This window comes from Micropterus dolomieu, linkage group LG10 (genome assembly GCF_021292245.1).
Source record: "Micropterus dolomieu isolate WLL.071019.BEF.003 ecotype Adirondacks linkage group LG10, ASM2129224v1, whole genome shotgun sequence".
NCBI classification, from domain to species: domain Eukaryota; kingdom Metazoa; phylum Chordata; class Actinopteri; order Centrarchiformes; family Centrarchidae; genus Micropterus; species Micropterus dolomieu.
This window is the reverse complement of record NC_060159.1, coordinates 16799860-16819178: the sequence shown is the minus strand read 5'-3', so window position 1 is coordinate 16819178 and position 19319 is coordinate 16799860. Positions and strand designations below refer to the sequence as shown.

At 40.7% G+C, this 19319-nt stretch overlaps 1 protein-coding gene across 2 annotated transcripts; it reads left to right on the top strand.

Moving 5' to 3' along the window:
- The first annotated feature begins 1301 nt into the window (after window positions 1–1301).
- armc2 (armadillo repeat containing 2) lies at window positions 1302–18922 on the top strand. 2 transcript variants are annotated; one of them, XM_046061245.1, is made up of 18 exons: window positions 1302–1451; window positions 2794–3026; window positions 3134–3206; window positions 3570–3735; window positions 4355–4481; window positions 7305–7369; window positions 8065–8172; window positions 9174–9358; window positions 9475–9577; window positions 9894–10108; window positions 10907–11052; window positions 12203–12302; window positions 14652–14973; window positions 16597–16719; window positions 16830–16943; window positions 17354–17486; window positions 18252–18406; window positions 18669–18922. In XM_046061245.1, exons 2-18 carry the CDS (start codon window positions 2809–2811, stop codon window positions 18800–18802), a joined length of 2487 nt encoding a protein of 828 aa, XP_045917201.1. In that variant the 5' UTR covers window positions 1302–1451; window positions 2794–2808; the 3' UTR covers window positions 18803–18922. The 2 variants fall into 2 exon arrangements, with proteins under 2 accessions (XP_045917201.1, XP_045917200.1); XM_046061244.1 differs by having other exon boundaries at window positions 7302–7369.
- Window positions 18923–19319: the final 397 nt, after the last annotated feature.

Here is a 19319-nt window from a genome sequence, read left to right as displayed (position 1 = left end):
GTCCACAGAGGTGATGTGTTCTGTGAAGGCTTGCACTTCCTGGCTTTTAATTTTGACCCAGGTGTCGTCCACATATCTGTACCAGTGGCTCGGTGCTATTCCTCTGAAGGAGTTGAGGGCTTTATTCTCCACTTCTTCCATGTAGATGTTTGCCACAATCGGGGATACTGGTGAGCCCATGGCACAGCCATGCTTCTGTCTGTAGAATCCACTGTTGTACTGGAAGTAGGTGGTGTTTAGACAGAGGTCGAGTAATTTGCAGATTTGGTCAGGGCTGAGGCTAGTTCTGTTGTCCAGGGTGTTGTCTTGTGTTAGCCGTTTCCTAACGGTTTCTACTGCCTCTATGGTGGGGATGCAGGTGAACAAAGAAGTCACGTCATAGGATACCATGGTTTCATCTGGATCCAGTTTTAGTCCTCGAACTTTGTTTACTAAGTCAATAGAGTTTTGGACGTGGTGAGGCGTGTTTCCCACCAATGGAGCTAAGATGGTAGAAATGTGTTTGGCAATGTTGTAGGTGACCGAGTTAATGCTGCTGATAATCGGCCTGAGTGGGGCTCCTTCTTTGTGTATCTTGGGTAGTCCATAAATGCAAGGAATGGCTTCTCCAGGATACAAACGGTAATATTGTTCACGGGTGATGGTGTTGTCTTTCTGTAACTGTTGTAGACATTCTATGGCCTTTTTCTTGTATCCGCTGGTTGGGTCTCATCTCAGTGTCTCATACGTGTTTGTGTCCATTAGTAGTGTGTTGACTTTGTTCTGGTAGTCAGCTGTGTTAAGTACTACTGTGCATCTTCCTTTGTCAGCAGGTAGGATAGTGATGTTTTGATCCTTGCTCAGAGATATCACAGCCTTCCTTTCTTGGATGGTGAGGTTGGTGAGTATTACTGAATACTATTAATCAGTAGTATATATATATATATATATATATATATATATATATATATATATATATGCGATGGACTGGCGACCTGTCCAGGGTGTACCGCGCTTTTCGCCCGATGTCCGCTGGGATTGGCTAGCCCCCTGCGACCCTGTACGCATACCTTTTCACTCCACTATCTGAAAATTATATTATTGCTTTTACTAAGCAAAAGATCTGAATACTTTTTCCATAAATATAGGCTTATATGGTCTACATTTATCAGCAAGATTAGTAACACTTCTTAAATCAACACAATTAATGGAAATTGACTTACAATTTTCCGCGTTAAGTTTAAAGTTTGCATCCAACCTCCACGACTGATACACGCGCGTCACCGTTTTGCATGAGACTGCCCTTAAGTGAAGCTCGTGCACGTGTCTTCCTCAGCATAGCTTGCAGCAGAGCTGAAAAACGTCACTGTTTTCAGCAAAGTCAGATGTCAATGTTTGTTTTGTCTGTGCATGCTGCCTTTAAGATTTGGAATGATAACTGATCACACACGGAGGATTTTACAGTTTAAACGGTAAGTTTTCTAGTTTTCTTTACTGATGTTATTCGTTTGGTGGTTATATGCTTTATTTTATGCTCCGGTTTAGGCTACTGTTTCCCTCCACCTCTCTGTCTGGTCGTTTAGAAGTTAGATACGCTTACTATAGAACAGAAATTTTAATCTGCTCTGACGGATATTAATAAAACAGTTTAGCTCGCCTTCTTGCGTGCAAAGGTTAATTTGTTTCTCGGGTTTGTTGTTAAAACCACCAAAGCAGCATTTAGTCACCATGGAGACGGGCGTGAACGCGCAGAGGGACTTTTCATTCACTCACACATAAAGTCCTCAAACCCATGAAATGTAATAATAGAGGTTGTACTGTTGGACTTATTCTTTAGGTAAACACACTAAAAAACATTTTATTGTATTTAGAGCTATAGTAACATCAACAATCAGCTATATGCTGGTCAATATTTGAACTCTAATCCAAATTGACAGACCATTATGCTCTTTGCAGTGCTAGAAAATTGTATTTGGACTGTCACACGTCATAATGGTATATCTCAAGTACCACACTTTGGTACAATTGTAAGGTACTTGTACTTTACACTTTTGGTTATTTATACTTTTACATGACCACATTTTAGAGGGAAATAGGGTCTATTGTACTTTTTACTCCACCTGCAATTATAGTTACTACTTACTTTGCATATTAAGATTTAACATACAAAACATTTGATGCTCCTATAAAAAATGATGCGTTGTTATAGGTTAAACTATCTAACAGTATAGAAAGTATTTAAAATAAGATCATCTTCTATTAGCTACAACATTAAAATGCTGTTTACACTTGTATGGCTCTGCAATAAGAATTAAATTACACTTAAAACAATTAGTCGATTAATTGATAAGTTCCAAAACAAGGAAATCAAATATGTCAACTTTGGAAAATTGTGATGGACATTGCTCACTCTTTTTCTCACATCTTATAGACTAAATGATTAATTGTTAATAATCTTTAGTTATAGCTTCAAATGCAGTCATGTAGTATATTATATCATAACACTGACATGGGCCATTATGCTACATATTGAGTACTTTTACTTTTGATACTTTAGGTATATTTTGTTGATAATACCTTTTACATAAGTAAGGACTTTTACTTGTCATTTTACATTGTAGTATTGCTGCTTTTACTTACGTGAAAGATCTGGACACCTCTTTCTTTACTTCTTGCCATGCTTCAAATGTTATTCATTGCAACCTCGGATGCATTTTACACCTACTGTTCATTTTCTGTTCTGGCATTATCCTAATTTTTTTAACATTTCCAATCTATAACCACTCATTATCAAACCACTGACATCACTTGCAGACTGTCTTGGCCTAAATGGCGTCAATGGAGAGAAGCCATGATATTTGCAGCCCGTTCAATCCAAGGCGCAACACTTTGAGGAAAACAAGTGCAGAAATTGTCAGTGAAGCCAGACAGTCCCTGCGAGTCCAGTCCACCCAGCGACCATTTACTCCCAGAGATGGACACAGGCAACTTTTTGGAAAGAGCTCTGTTCGTGCAGATCATGACAACAGGCCTCCATCGACTTTTAGGTTGGTCCCCAACTCCACTTAAATCTCCTTCATGTTGTTAGGTTCTGATATCAACTGTGGCTCTTGTCTAACTTGTACAAGTAATGAGCCATTTTTTCACTTTTCAGTCTTCATGCTCAAAATTTTGATGCCCCTGACTCCAGACCAGGTTCAGGGACTCGACTGTCTCCTCTGGACCATGTAAGTTCCCTTACACACACACACACACCTATATGTGGTAGTTCATAAAGTATCAGATTCGAATTAAGGTGTTATTTGTTGTTAGCTCAAGTACATATTTGCTTATTTAAATGTTATGTGTATTACCATGAAAACTGAAAAATAGGATAAGGAGTATGCACGCCTCTGTACATCATCATGAAAGCTTATCTAGTTTTAATAAATGTGATTATAATCTTAATATATGTGATCAAAAAATATGAATAAATTAGTAATCAAAATATTAGGATCTCTTTATGGAAATAAGTAGTTTCATTGGTGGATTCAAGTTCTGGCTCATTGTTCACACCATCAGATGCTACTAATATGTTTGTGTGGTACTAGAAGCCAAAGTTTCCAGTCCCCTGCGATGCTGAGGATCCATTCAAGGCCTTTCCCAAACCCCCCACAGACCCACTGGAAGTGAAGAGGGGCTTGGCAGTGGCACGGGCACGCCTTCTTAGGGCTGGATCTCTCACAACGTTGCCTCCTGTTGAGGGACACACAGATGGTAAGAAAGGAAAAAAATATTGATGCAACTCTGTATCAAGGCATAAAAGAAAAAAAGGGAAAAGTTTACATTTACTGAATGTATGACCCATTGTAAAGTTATTATTAGTCAGAAATAATTATGCTTCTAATAAAATGGTTATAGCAGAAGGTATTAGATGGTTCATTTGTTAAACGGGTGAAAAATGAAAAAAGAAAACAACACTCACATTTATTTCACCCGTTGCATCACTTTAAATCTTCTGTGTAGGCACTAGTGCAAGAGCAGTTTTCTGAAAGGGAAATTGATGGAGCTATTCAAATGCTGACATTATACCTGATTTACATTCTTTGTTGCTGGGCTGGGTGAAAAACATAATTTACTGCTGCTGTTTTGAATTGAATATGAGTACTCTCTCTCTCTCTCTCAGGTCTTCTCATGAATCTGCTCTACTATGGAGCAATAAAATAGATAAGGATGTACAAAAGTATTGATTGAATTTGGAAGTTTTTGACCTGAATACATACAGTATTTGATTGTGTACAAATTGACATTTGTACTTTTAGCTAGTGAAACAAGAAGAAACATTACTGCAGCATACACCAGAAACACGTAAATAACCTCCTTTCTATATGTTTAGTGAAAGAGAGATTGAATCCATGCCCTGGACAAATGCAGCCGTCAACCAAACGATTCCCTAGTACAGACCACACCGCAGTCCTCAGTGGTCCCCACAAACCTGGCCCACGCAGAACAGCAAGTGAAAGGTATGCTTTCTATCCCACTATTGGACTTGTAAGATCTGACCTTCTTTCTTGGCCCCCACCCCACCCCGCCTTTCCCCAACCCTCTATTTGACCAGTGACAGTACAACAATGAGTTGAAGATTTATAGGCACACAGAGGTTGCAGTGGTAGCCATTACCAGATAGAGCTGATTGTGGCTCCAATTTTTCCCTTTCATCAAATCCTTCTCTTTGCTTTCTTGCCTTTCTCATTGCCTTGCCCAGTATGTCAAATTCTCAGAGTTTTGAATGTCTTTTCGTGTTCCTGTTTTGGTCCACAACTTATCCAGATTACTGGGCAGAGAAAATTATAACAGGAAATACCTTAGGAAGGCTGATGTTGCTATAATTATTTGTGTGTGCACTTAAATGCCCATCCCATGACCTAAATTATAATAAAAATGAAAGATTTAAACACAGGCCTGGAAACTGCTATCACTCTCTAATGGATTGACATGTCTTTTATATTGTACAAGGACTAACGTTAGACAAAATCAAATGTAGGGTAAGTCACTAGTGTTTTCTAGTCCGGTTCTAAATTGTTGTTTACATCCATAATGTTTGTGAACACAGCATTTAAAAAGTATACACTTTTAATCATGATCACTAAGGCTCTAATGTGCATGGTCAAAAAGAAACCGTCTACCACATTTTAAACCCTCATATACTTTACTGTACACTATATCTTGGTCACAGTTAAACCCAACTTCTTGGCAAGCTTCATTTCCAATGAAACTGCCTCGATCTGTCATTACTATGATGTGTCAGCTCTGACACCTTCACAGTGCGGAGAGGCTAAAAGCTGTGCTTTTTTCTGCCGACCTCATCAGCTGTCTGTCAGCACGAGGGGCATAATTCTGGCCATGAGGTCGGGGGCTGTCGTTACAATCCATCCGCCTATCGATTGGGTGGGGCAGATGGGGCTGTAGAGGGGGGACAGACCATAAAACAATTTTACAGGAAATCTGGGCTATCGCCCGCAGCACAGCCTCCTCACCTCCTCCCTCACAGGCCAAGTTAACACGCAATTTTTTGTACAACTTGTTGCTGACAAAGAGAAGTCCCAAGAGATGCGAATGTGGTCAATTTATGATTTAAGAGGAAAAGATTAAAGACGTCATCTTCTTGATTAATGTTAGGTCAACATTTTGAAGTACTGTCCTTTAGTGTTGCAATGAACTACATAAAAGGTGCACTAGACAGAGACAAACAGAGTGAAAATCACAGAGATAGTCAAGCCAGAAGTACACTGACGGCAAGTGGAAATAGACACAGCATGATAGATTAATGTGATGAGTTGGATGAGATATAAAGACATCCAATAGGTTCTTTTTCTCCAATAAGCCGGAGCTTTATAGCTCTAAATGGCTCTCTATTAGATTTGGGTGCCCATCTGGGCAAGGCTGGCAGCAGTGTGTGCTGTGACTGCAGTGCACTGACCAGGCCTAAGACAGGGATGAGGTCATGTCTCAGAGAATGCCGTATCACACAAAGAGGCCTTATTATCAGGCTCTTAATCCCATCATACAGAGCCAAAGCCCCCTCTCTGACATTCACTGCAACATGCCTCGGCCAGCACTGCCTGCTGCATATGCCCTGTGGGCCAGCTTATACCACTATATCTCCATCAAAGGGAAAGTGCACTCTATACAAGCACCCACAAACTGTATATTAATGTTAACATAATCAAGTAACACCTTCTGGTGATGCCACAATGGAATAGAAAGGATAATATTTTACAGTCTTGGGGGGCATTTTCTGTCTCATACCTGTTAAGCTAGACCATGAAATAAAATTCACTTGAGAGTAAAAGCTCAAATAAATGTTCCATCCTGAGAGTCAACCTTTTAAACTGTCACTGCAGAAGCTTTAGGCAGCCCTGATAACATGATGTTTGTCTCTAACAGGAGTGATTACTTACTTTTCCATGTTTTCTAAGGTTGATTCACTCTTTTGTCAGAGATTTGTGAAGTTAATCTTGTAGTTAAAGAGGTGATTGGGATGACTCAACATGCTGCATATGTTCTCTGCATCTGCAGTTTTATTAATAATTATTTTCTCAGTTGGTCACAGTATTTAGTCATAAGACATACTACCTGTCATGTTTCACAGAAATTATTATAGCACTGAGTCATTCACTTTGTGTGAATAATAGTGTGTGTGAGGAATAGTGCAGACTTGACAGTGACATGCAGAGAGTGAGATGCAACAGTCACATGCAGAGAGAAAGCCACAATACATAGCATAACATGACGAGGGGCGTGGTTTTGGGAGCACTTTACGGTTACTGCACAGAGGCGGTAAGACTGTGGAGACAGCTCACAGTGACAAAGCATGAACAGCTTTAACCAGACTGCCCACAAAGCTAAGATCTTAGTTCCTGTCTGTTGGGGATTACAGTTTGTGATGCACAGCGGCACACACGCCCGCACAGATACAAAGATTCACACGCCCGCAAAAACTTCCAAGCAGTCAAGCACAAACAGACAGAACAGACACCACAGTATAACATCACCTGCACACCTCTCAAACTCTGCTGCAACAGGGACACCTAGTGGCACTTGATGAAACTACAACTGAAGGCCTGTTGACAATATAAAGTGAGCAACATTAATGGAGATGTATTTGACACAACAATTCATCCTTTAAATATATTGAGTTTAGGTTTTACTATTGTTTTAATGCCCAAATTTTCCCAAAGTCAATAAAATTAAACTAAACAAGTCAGTAGGCATACATGACTCATCTCCAAAATCTGATGTAACCAGACTCTTTGTGTTTTTGTGTTTCTTTGTGCCAACAGTAGAATAACGCAGCCAGGTGATGACTCAGGAGTTAGACCCACCGAGTGCAGAACAGGACGGAAAACAGGTTTGTCTAGATATACCAAATGAACTTCACTGCTATTTTTTTAATTTTAAACATGAATGGTACATTTTGTACAGAGTGTGTAAAATTAAAATATAGTTGCAGCTTTTCCTAACAGACCACTTAACCTTTCAGTGATTTTACTTCCGAAGTAACTTCTTTTCTAAGATGTCTAAGTGTATGCCTAAATATAAGACTTGAGCCCAAAAATGTTGTTTCACCAACAACAGAGACACACCTCTCTCCCAGCAACTGAACACCCCTTCCTGAGTGTCAAACTTTGATTGGGGTGTTGTTGCTAAGGGCCTAATTTCCACCATGAAAGGCAGCCAGCCAATAGCTGAGAGAGCTGTTGGTTAGGGCAACCGCAGTTTCCTGCATCACACCAAGCAAAGGGGTATGCAAATGTTCAGCACAAAAAGGTGCACGATGTGTGAGAGACTGCAGACATTTGCGTGCACAAACACATGCACACATGTTTTCATCACACACGCACACACTCACATGCCAATGCACAGACTATTTCACATCAGCACAGAAATCAGAGGATGTGTAGCTGTGGATGGTGACCTTTCATTGTGGCATCAAACTTCCTGCTGTTTTATTTTAAGACTGTGAACTTGTGAACCATGCTTGCTGCTCATGTTCACTGTCTGGATTTTGAGGTGGTAATTGGCGATTTTCTCTGCACATTTCAGAGTTGGGGAATGGAGACAACACCACAAGCAAAGAGGAGGATGCAGAGTCATTGGTGTGGAATAATATGATTGCTCCTCTTCTCCAACAGCTAGAGAGTGTGGCTGCAGGTAGTGTGAGCAATGCAATAAGGAAACCCAGTAAAAACGTTCAAACATGTGACGTGCATTCATTTAACCCTAAAGGATAGTTTGTGTCACCTACTCCAATCACGATTCCTTCTGGTTGAAGAATGTCTCTAAAGCTAATCTAAAATGTAATGTGGTTCCATTGATTTTGGTCTATTTTATTAGGTATGCTTCTCTTGTTAGTGCCTAATCTCTCTGTTTGCTTATTACATTTCATTTTCAACCAGCAGACTGGGAAATAGATTTTTAGCACTGGCAGATAGTCATGCATGAAGTATCCAAAAATGAAAAAGCACTGTCATTTCAACCACTGGAGAAAGGCAAACAAAACAGTGTTGTGCTTGGCATCTATACAGAATTGTCTTAGCCTGAAACTGAAGTCTGGCAGCCATGAAATGAAATCTATGGCTATAAATATTTTAACACTCTACACATTTAATGGAAAATTCATTTGAAAGATAAATATTAAATATTTATTGTACCAAGTGCCTTCTGGCTCATGCATAAAACACCTTTCAGATTCAGTGGGAAATTGCAGTGAAGTGCGAGACTGCAGCCAAACTTTTTTAGAAATGGCCAAACCCTGTTATTTATGCAGGGAAAACATTTATTTTACCTCAAAAACAAGGAAGAGACTCCACCCTTTCTCTTCCTCTGCGTCAAGATTGTAGCTGCCTGTTGCAGAATTGTTTGACCATAGAAACATAGAGCTGCTTCTTAGAAAAGGAAGGGGAATGTTATTTTACTGCTGACCAATGTATTAATGATGTTGAGGATTTAACCTCAAGTTCCTCATGCAAATAATAAACATACGCTATGCAGTAAAGCCAAAGTATATTGCACAAACAGTACAAGACATCGCTCATAATATTTTTATGGATGCACACTTGCCAACACACACAGTGCGAGTGTTTTCATTTTGGGATGTTTGCTTTCTCTGTGAATGTTTGACATGTTGCCCTGAACTTGACATATGATGCCAGGCAGCTCTGAGGGATCTGTGGACCGTCTGTGTGATTTGTGTGACGGTCTCCATGGCACCTTGGCAGAAGCAGACATGCTCGGCCGACAGTGTAAGAGGAGGTCAGGGATTCTTCGAACATTGTTCCGCCTCATCGACCTCAACTCTGCCCAGCTCAACCTGCACATTGCCAAGCTCTGCCTTGCTGTGAGTTGTCTGTGTCTATGTGGGTGTCAGCATGGATGCCACTGAGTCGCTGTCAAGGGCATCCAGGGCACTTGTTCACTTAACACAAAAATTGTTTTTTGCATTTTTCTCTCCAGCTGTGTGTCAGTGGAAACAACCTGCTCAACATCTGTAAGCTCGTCTTCCAGATCAGCCGCAGTGACAGCAACGACATCCTCTTCCAGAACAACTCTATCATAGGTGAACACTATGCGAGGAGACGGTGATCTAGCTTAGGTTTCCTATTCTGTACCATGTCCTATGTTTCCAAATGTATGTGAGTAAAACTTATATATTAAATGTTGTGTTTGTTGGCTGATGTAGATTTTCCCACTATTAGACAAGATGTTTTTGTTTATGTCTGGTATATAGGCTTCTCAAGATCATCATGTTCTCTGCTGCCCTGAAGTGAAGTTTTATCTGTCCAGTTCTTTTTTTGGTTTTTGGAACCCATTTACCAGGTCATTACACATTGTGTGCGCCATGATGTTAACATTTGATTTTTCTCTGCATCTAGACTCATTTCTGGGCATTTTGAGCAATGAGGATGTGTCTACATCTGGAGAAGCTCTGCTGTACTGTGTTGGCACTGTGAAATTTCTCTCAGGAAACAGTGTAATCCTCAGACTTCTGTTGGACAAGAACTGCATTGGTGCGTCTCAGAAACTCATCCAGAGGCTCTGCAAAGCAGAAGACACCAACTTCACCATAGCAGGGCACATCCTTGTTCAGGTGTGACACAGACTTAACATTGCTGAGAAGCATTCAGTAAAGTTTCATAGGGTATTTTAAAACATTTTTAAGAAATATTTAGCTATTTGATGTACACCAGTCTTTTGAAACCAATAGCTTTTGTATTACAGTTCAGGAGGAAGTTTGAGTCATCTACTCCTGCTCAAAACAATACACATAATTTCACTTTGGCTATGTGAGTAAAACAAAGTTATACTAAGTCAATAGGAACACAGTGTTAAATACTCTTCTTTATGTGGCTATTGGCTGATTTTCAAACTATTAGACAAAAATGTTTTTGTTTATGTGTGGCATAGAAGCTGCTCCAAGAGCATAATATTCTCTGCTGGCCTGGCCACTTCAGTCTAAAACACACCCTGCTTCACTCTTCCAAAAATGATTGCTGGTAACCGCATAAGTTGGCCCAAGCAAACATCTTGAGCCAGGGTTTCATTTGATATCTAACACAACTCATTATGCTGTTAGAGGAGGGAAATAAGCAGACCATAACTTTCCAGAACTTCCAGTGCTGCCGTGTGTTGGAAATGACTGTTTCCCTCTTGTGATAGAATGATTTATGTCCATGCTGAATAGTGTCTGGTATGGCGTCCTGTGCAGGCCAGCAGCCAGCCTTAATGAGCAACCGACCAACATTATGTGCACGCCACAATAGCACAATACTGAAATACTGACCTACATATAACCGCTTAGAAACATTAGGTACATTTGTATAAATTTTTTCTCACTATCCAACACTCTCACCCCTCATTCTTTCTGTCCGACCTCTGACCTCTGTAGCTGACAGCAACCCTGAGGAACCTAGCAGATCACCCTGATTCCCGTCCACTCTTCATCACTTTCTCTATACTGTCAGAGCTCTGTCTGGTGCTCCGTCTACACAGCAAAGACCAGGACATCTGCACCAACATTTCCAGAATATACAGGTATCATACATGCAGTTAATAAGATTATATTAATATCACATAATGTCACACTTCTGGTGTGGACTGTCTTTGCTATTGTGGATCTCTTCTCCCTTATTTCTTCCTGCTCTTTTCGACAACTCACTAATGTAAACCAAACTAACCTGTCATGAGCTGAATAAAAACAGGTCATCATTCAGGTCTCACCTTCTGTTCTCTGTTTTCCTTTCTAACTCAGCAGTCACTCTCCTTCTAAATTCAATGCTTTCTTTTTTCCTCTTACACATTTGTAAAGGGCTTTTGTTTGTAGTATCACAAAACAAGAGTTTCCAGAGAAACACACATTTGTCAGACAGGATGTGGTTATACATCTGATTTTGTGCCTATACTGTTACAAAAACAATCAGGGTAGTGACACAGCTGATTTCTGTTTTGGCCGTTTCAGTTTTCAGTCCACTTTCTCTTCTCTCTACTTTCAGTGTGTCACGCAAACAGTCAGCACCTGGTAGGGTAGAATCTTAAGTTCATCTTCGTGTTTATCATCTGACTCTGTTTGTGTTCTGTTGGTGCCCTTTTGGAGCCGACAGAGAAAAGCAGGCAGGTGAAAGTGGGAATAGGTGAGTGTAACATAGTGCTCCCTGGTTAATGCGGTTTATTTAGGGCCATTGTGAATCGCCTAGAGAACCTGATACAGAGACGGCAGAAAAGAGTACCAGAAGCTTGTGAAAAGCACCGATGTTCCAGAAAAAGTCACAGTACACCACAGTACTGCGTGAGTACCGGCCCACTTCAAGCACTGCAAAAAAAGATGGCGAAGGCCAATATACAACACTGGAGATTTTGTCACCCCAGGTCTCAGCCTCCTTCTCTGACACAAGAATCTCATCAGTGTGTGAAGCACAAAATAAAACATTAACCTTTTAGCGTGTAATAAAATGTCTTTTTTGAATACAAAATATAAGGCAAAGCAGTTGTACCAGTCATTTATCAGTGCTGATAATACTGTCTGATTTTTTTTGCCCAAGATAATATAAGTATGAAAGGTAGACCCCAGCACAGGCTTATTTATCCACTAGCAGTGTTGATTTAATATCTCCATATAGAGTCAGCATGGCGGAGCAGTTGGTGAGTGGAATGATCAGTGGTATTTGTTGTCCCCTCTCTCCCTCAGTAAACTCTCATCTTACTCTGAGTGCCGCCTCGCTCTGGCCCAGACCCCCGACTGCTACCAACTATTTTTAGAACTGCTGAGCAAACATCACCAAAAACAGGTGAGTCCATGAGCCTCCTCGTGTGTGTGTGTGTGTGTGTGTGTGTGTGCACGCGCTTGAGTCTGTGTGTATTAGGGAGAAGTGATATGTAAGTCCACTAAGAATGTTTACCCTCAGAGCAAGTTGTTCATGTATCTCAAGTTCAAGGACATTTATGTTCATCTGCACATGATTCTCTTTCTCTGATCTGCTGTGTGTGTGTGTGTGTGTGTGTGTGTGTGTGTGTGTGGTGTTTTGACATTTAATCATCCAAGGAGGGGCTGAGTAAGTCAAGGAAAGGGGAGGAGAGCAGAAAAAGGGGGTGAGCTTGAGTAGAGGTGATACAGAGGTGGAGGGGAGGAGAGATAGACAAGAGGAATAGGAGGAGAAGAAAAGGGTGGGACTTTGGCAATTTAGATATGACTGACATGTGTTTTTAATCTCATCCATGCCGTCAAACACACACACACACACACACAGGACAGTAAGAGATGTAATGAGCGCATAGTCCAGGAACAGTCTGTCCTGTCCTCATACCAATGTCACGTTTATGGGAGAAAAGAGTGTGCTCTGCTATTCATGTTATTTACTAAGTAGAGTTAGGATACAAGAGTGACGCACATGGTGTCATTTGTTACCTTTTTTCTCGGTAAGTGTGTGATAGTTCATTGAAGAGACAGGGTGTAGTTACACTCAGACAAGTCTACACAGCTATGACACCTCTGGGGGACATGAGTGACACTGACAAGAGTGCTATAAAATGGGGCAGGCTTACTGTGCTGCAGGTGAAGTGGCTGTTGATTTTAAAATGTTAAATATAAACTCATGTTTAATTACATTTGTGTTTAATTGGGGCAGATCTTTTTGTTATTTAGAATAGACAACTGTAAATATGCTTTAATTTATCTAACTATTTTAATCATCGATTGATTGCCTTAATCATTTTTCAAGCAAAAATACCAAACCGTTCCTTGTTCCAGCTTCTGAAAAGTGAGGATTTTCTGTGTTTTGTATGATTGTAAATAGATTATCTTTGTGTTTTGGACTGTTGCTTGGACAAAATAAGACATCTGAAGTCATTATTTTGGGCTGTGAGAAATTAGACATTTTACAGAACAAACAATAAACTGACGACTAATAGATAAAGAAATCAATTATTTGTTGTGTCGAGGACTACTGCCACCACTACTGAGGAATCTTAGTCTAGCGCAGATGACACAATTATACTTCGCAGCAGATCTTTTAATACTTGTAAGCATGAGCCATCGTCAGCATTACACCAGGATGACTGAGGAGAGGCAGTCTCCTGTCCGAATACACAAACATACACAGGAAGAGGTTTCAACCCCCCTCCAGATTAAACTGCTTTACAATGAGTTTACTTATATTCAGCTACTCAGCAATTTAAACATGGTTACATCATGTTGGATACATATGACACATACTTAAAGCATGAAGCTTGAGCTACAGGAGCATCACAAAAAACAAAAACGATCATTATAGGAAAACACGATTATCACTGGATTTTCCCTTCCATTTGTATCCCTAAAATTAGTTGTTGTAATCGAGATCGCCCAAACCGAGACCAAATCAAGACCAAGACCAGTTCCCCACATTACATGACACACAATAAAATGTGGAACGAGATCATAGGTACTTCTCAAATTGATCTGAAAGATTAGAACACCCACATACAAACACTTTATTATCTTTATTCAATTCTCCTTTTCCATGCTTACCATTGCGGTTAGGAGTGACAGTCCTTAACAGGAACAACACATTTTTAAAAAGCGTTATTGGTTGCATTTGAAGCCATACGTTTTACATCCAATCAAAGTTAGGATTTTAACAAATAAATCAGACAATGCAAAAGCAATTTATTGATATTCCCAAAGTTATGGTCTTGACTGGTTTTGAAATAAAATCCCGAGTCCTCAATGTCCGAGAACGAGGCAACACTGAGTACAAAAACGGACAATATCGGTGTTTTTATATGGACCAAGACCATCAAAAAGTGGTCTTAAGACCAGTCTCGAGACCAAGACCGGTCTCAAGTACTACAACACTACCTAAAATATACATTCATGTGATAAATATGACCCCAGAAACAAGTACAAAAAAGCTTGAAATGTATGTTCTATACTATCTACAAAATATTTGTTTCTAGCATTGAATAAATTATGCTTCACGAGTAAAAGTAGATCACCAGAACAACGTTTGAAGCCATTAAATACCTTTTCCCAACACAGTCTGGCCTTTCAGCCACACTTAGAAATAGAAAGAAACAACTGAACGCATTTTTTGTTGGTTTGCTTTAATTTAGAATGTAAACTTATTGACGGATGCAGATTGACCACCGCTCTCCCACAGGACCTTGTTGTGCGCCTTCTTTTCACCCTCGGGAATCTCACAGCCAAAAGTGATGAGGCTCGGCAGCAGCTCTTCCAGTGCAAGGGCTGCATGGACACACTCCTGCAGCTATACGACAGCTACCAGCGCAGAGACGTCTCGCCCGCACAGAAAGGTCCCCCTTCCTCCAGCAAGCGTTCTGCACCTCCACTGAATGTGCAGGAGGACGAGGATGTGCTGGTGAAGCTGGTCAGGGTGCTGGCGAACATGTGCATCCACCCGGCTGTAGGTCCAGCTCTGGTTACCAACACAAGCTGCATTCAGCTGCTCATGGAGACAATCGGTGAGCAGAGAGCAGGAGGAACTCATCCTTTTTAAGTTAGTCTTTGCTTAACAAAATCATTTATTAAGAAATAGAAGATACAGCCAATAGCAGATTTACAGTCGTAGCATTTCTACATTTGTCCTTTTTGCCCATTTCTGTCGTACAAAGGAAGCAGAGTGTGAATATCTGGTGTAAAAATAGCTGTTTGCTGAACTGTACATACAGTATGTATCTGCTAGGCACCAAACCACTTCCCTTGTGCTGGAAACATTAAGACATGACTTTGGTCGAAAACACACTCCTCATTTGTCGTTTCATTCCATCGCTCGCTTTCCTCTCAGTGCTGCCTGTTCGATACGCAGCACATCCTCTTTTGGTTTACCTAAGCGCTTCACTGCATGAGCAGGATGTTCTGTCACATGTCACAGCCGACTTGGTTTGTGCGTGTGAAATTCTCCCATGTGGTTAGATGGTTTAAGGACAGATTGAACTGACACACAGGTGGGTGTGAAACTCTCGATTTCTCTGCTGCCTGCCTCCTACACACGTTTCATGGCAGTTGGGAGAGAAAATTAAACAAACAAAACAGAGGTCAAACTAGTGGAACAATTTTAGAATCTCAAAACATAGAGGGGTGTTTGATTGGTACCAGAGGGTAAGATGGGAAATAAATTAAGTAACTGTAGACAGAAACATAAAATGAGCCAATGAATATGGGTTTGGTGTGACAGGTGGAAACAACAGTAGAAGATGAAAGAGCACACTTGGCTGATCGATGTCCTGTTTTGATCAAGCTGTGCTGCTTTACATTACAGATGGGGGCACAGGCGCTGCTTGACACCGACCACAATATCCGCGATTTATGACCGAGCACACGACGTCAGCTGCTATATCAGGAACAGACTCTGTTACCAAGCAGCTCACAGTGTCATCGCTGGTTGGATTGGGTCATATTGACCTTTGTATGCCGGCTCATGAGGCCAAAATTAACAACAGATAACAGCTACTTTTATGATAATGTCACAGTGTCACATCAGTGTGATTGAGCTGTAATATGCAAAAAGGCTGAAAACCCAGTTCACTGTATTTCTGCATGTGTTTATCTTATCTAAATTATTCTATAATTGTTCTATTTATCTCTACGTTTTCATGCATATCTATTTACATCTGCACTGCATATGGAAATATGAACCAACATCTTAATACTGAGTGCCACCCAGTTTACACAATCCATGGTGCAGTTGTTTTATTAATAATCTAATCTAATTAATAATCTACCTTTACTTTATCTTCTTCCCCTCATCAACACGAACTGACGCACAGCTTTCACCTGTATTCACCTGGTTAGTCATTATCACGGAAAGAGCAGTTTATTTTGAGTGAGTATATGCAGTGCAAGACAATGAAAAGTAGTATTTTTATTTTCTCATCTTATGTTGAGACTAGACACCAGAATCAGGGTCACTTCACATAAATGAGTCGTGGACCATGCAGTGTTGATTCCCCCTCTTTTGGCTTTGTTTTAAAGGAAAAAGAAACATCTACTTAAAGATCTCTTTTAAAAGTAATACTAAGTCAGGGTTACAATATATATGATTATTTTCTTCCTTTCTTTTGTGTGTTTGTGTGCTGGTGACTCAGAGCTGAGGTCTGTGCAGGATAGCGAGGAGCTTTTGGTGAATGTGGCCGCCACCATCAACAACCTGTCCTTCTACCAGGAAGAAAGCTCTATACTTACATGCAGTCAGCTCAACATCGCAAAGTGTAAGGCTGACCGATCTAAATGTAGACGTGAAAAATAAAAAAACAATGAGAGTGTGTTACTGTTTGTCTGGTTTGCCGATTCCTCTGCTCACTCTTTCTTTGTACTTCAGTGATGCTGAAGTTGGTGCTCAGCTCCAGTATGGACGCCATGCTTGAGGCCACCCGTGTGTATGGAAATTTGTCTCAGTCCAAGGATGTACGGGACTTTATTATGCAAAACAAAGGTATATGATGGACACAAACACCAACCAGTACACACAAAACCCTCCAACATGAGACTGTACCTATTTCACACAGTATTCATTGGCTCTTGCTGGAATGTTGGCTAAGAGATGCCATGTTAGAAACAAAAGCCTAGAATGAAAAAAAGGCTTATGTAACGATGCATTAATAATGTCATCCAAGCACACAACTTTAAAGAAAAATTAGCACTCAGACACAGAACATCCAGTACAGTATCCACCTCTGCACACTGTACTGTCATGTGTAGGCTGGACTTATCTGCAAGGCCAGCTACAGTCAGTATAAACATGCCTGCTGACTCTGGTGATAGAAGCTTTCTTATCTTTGCCCTGCTTTGTCCTCCATCACGCTGTCATCTTTCTCCGGCTCTCTCTGTCTCTCTCTCCCTCAGTGCACCAGTTTTTAGTGACGCTGCTGGACTCACAAAGCACAGAGATGTGTTTTTCAGCCTGCGGGGTCCTCACCAACCTGGCTCTGGACCCCCCCAACAGGGTCAGTCTCTCACTAGAGGGGGCTGCTGCCAAGTAAGGACAAATGCACTTAGATATTAAGAGTTTGTTTGTTTGTGTGTATGTGTGTGTGTGTGTGTGTGTGTGTGTGTGTATATGTATATGATGTACATAAAAACAGTAATTAGGGCACTGGTTAGCTCACCTGTTAGAGCACCCTCACCATATTCAAATTCTAAGTCCTTAGCGTAGAGTCCTGGGTTCGGTTCCAGCCTGCTGTCCTTTTCTACATGTCATCCCGTCTCTCTCTCCCACATTTCCTGTCTCTCTCTTCAGCTGTTCTATCACATAAAGGCAAAAAATAGATTAATTAATAGCAAACTGGCCTAAACCTGTCTGAGTTTTTGGCAAACATAGCATCCTCTTTGCAACGAGGAGTAAACAGGGTTTTTGGGGGGAAATATTGTCTTCATTTTGACAAACATGAGCACAACAACTCCACAGGCATGATCAAGATGCTACTAATCATCTCAACCTTGATGTAATTTGTTCACAGTGGTTATAATTACTGTCAATTTAGATTCATTTCTACAATTTGAAGACATGGGAACTCGAAATGGAACAAATTATGTGACCCTCTATCTATAGTGTAAGCTTCCCTCCAGCATTGCTTTAACATTTAAGTCCTTATTTCCCTTTTACACACACACATACACACACAATCCTCTTTCAGATGTCGGTCCAATGAAGTGGAGCTAATGGCCACAAACCCACCAGTCATGTGAATCCCTCCTCCCTTGAGTCATACGATTTATGTATGTGTGATGTGTGTGTGACCAGGCTCGTGGACTGTTTGAAAGACTTTGGACCAGGTGATTGGCAGTTGGCGGGCCAGGTCTGTCAGGCGCTGTGGAACATGATTGGCGGCGGCTCTGAGAAACTGCTGGACACACAGGAGGGAGAGTCACTGTTGGAGATCCTCACTACATACTTAGGTTGGTGCAGCAGTGTTATTCCTAATCCTTACATAACAAGGGAGGGATTCATGCTGGAAAGAACATGCTCTTATTCACATCAGTGGCCCTCAGGGGGAAGGGAGGGACACACACATCCCCCACTTTCACGAACATAATACCTCCGTCAGATGTTGGAGGTGCCAGAATTGAAAACCTGTCACTGAAAAGTATTCAAAATAAACCTGAAACTTCCAACTATCCTCTCACATCCTCTGCCCACTGGTTTTAATTCATTCCTTAGACAAAGAAGAGGCTTTGAAGTGGATAGAAGATGAAGATATGAGGGACTTCCACAGGGCATGCTGGGAGTTAGAGTTCCTCCCTGTAGCTCAAAAACTGATGAAGATGCTCCAGCCTCCAGACCGTACAGCTTGACAAACTGGGACATGAAGTTAAGAGTTTCATGTTGTGATAGAAACCTTAGATTTTTTATTTTTTTAATATTTAACCCAGAGTCCATAATATAACTATTAAACGCTTACAGGTGGCTGTGAATGTTTGTATTTTTCTTTTTTAATGGATAAAGCAGGTGTGGTTGGATTGAGTCAGTCAGTTACAGTGGATTCTGTTGTTGGATATTCAGGGCAGAAAAAAATCAAAACATCTCAACTCACTGCTGAAGCATTGATCACTTTTCCTGTATATATGTCAAGTATGTTTCAAATGATCATACATTTGCTCAGTTATAGCTAAATACTTGAGATTTAAGCTGACTCAGTGCTATTTTGTTTTTGCAGCTAGTTTTAAGACATACAGATGGTCAGTGTATCATATTCAAAAAAATAGGCTAATAAAGGTCATCATGCAAAATATTAGAAGCAGGTGGAATTTGTATAAATAGTAAAATGTAAGCATATGAAGATATTCTCAGTTCTATGCATTTCATGTCATG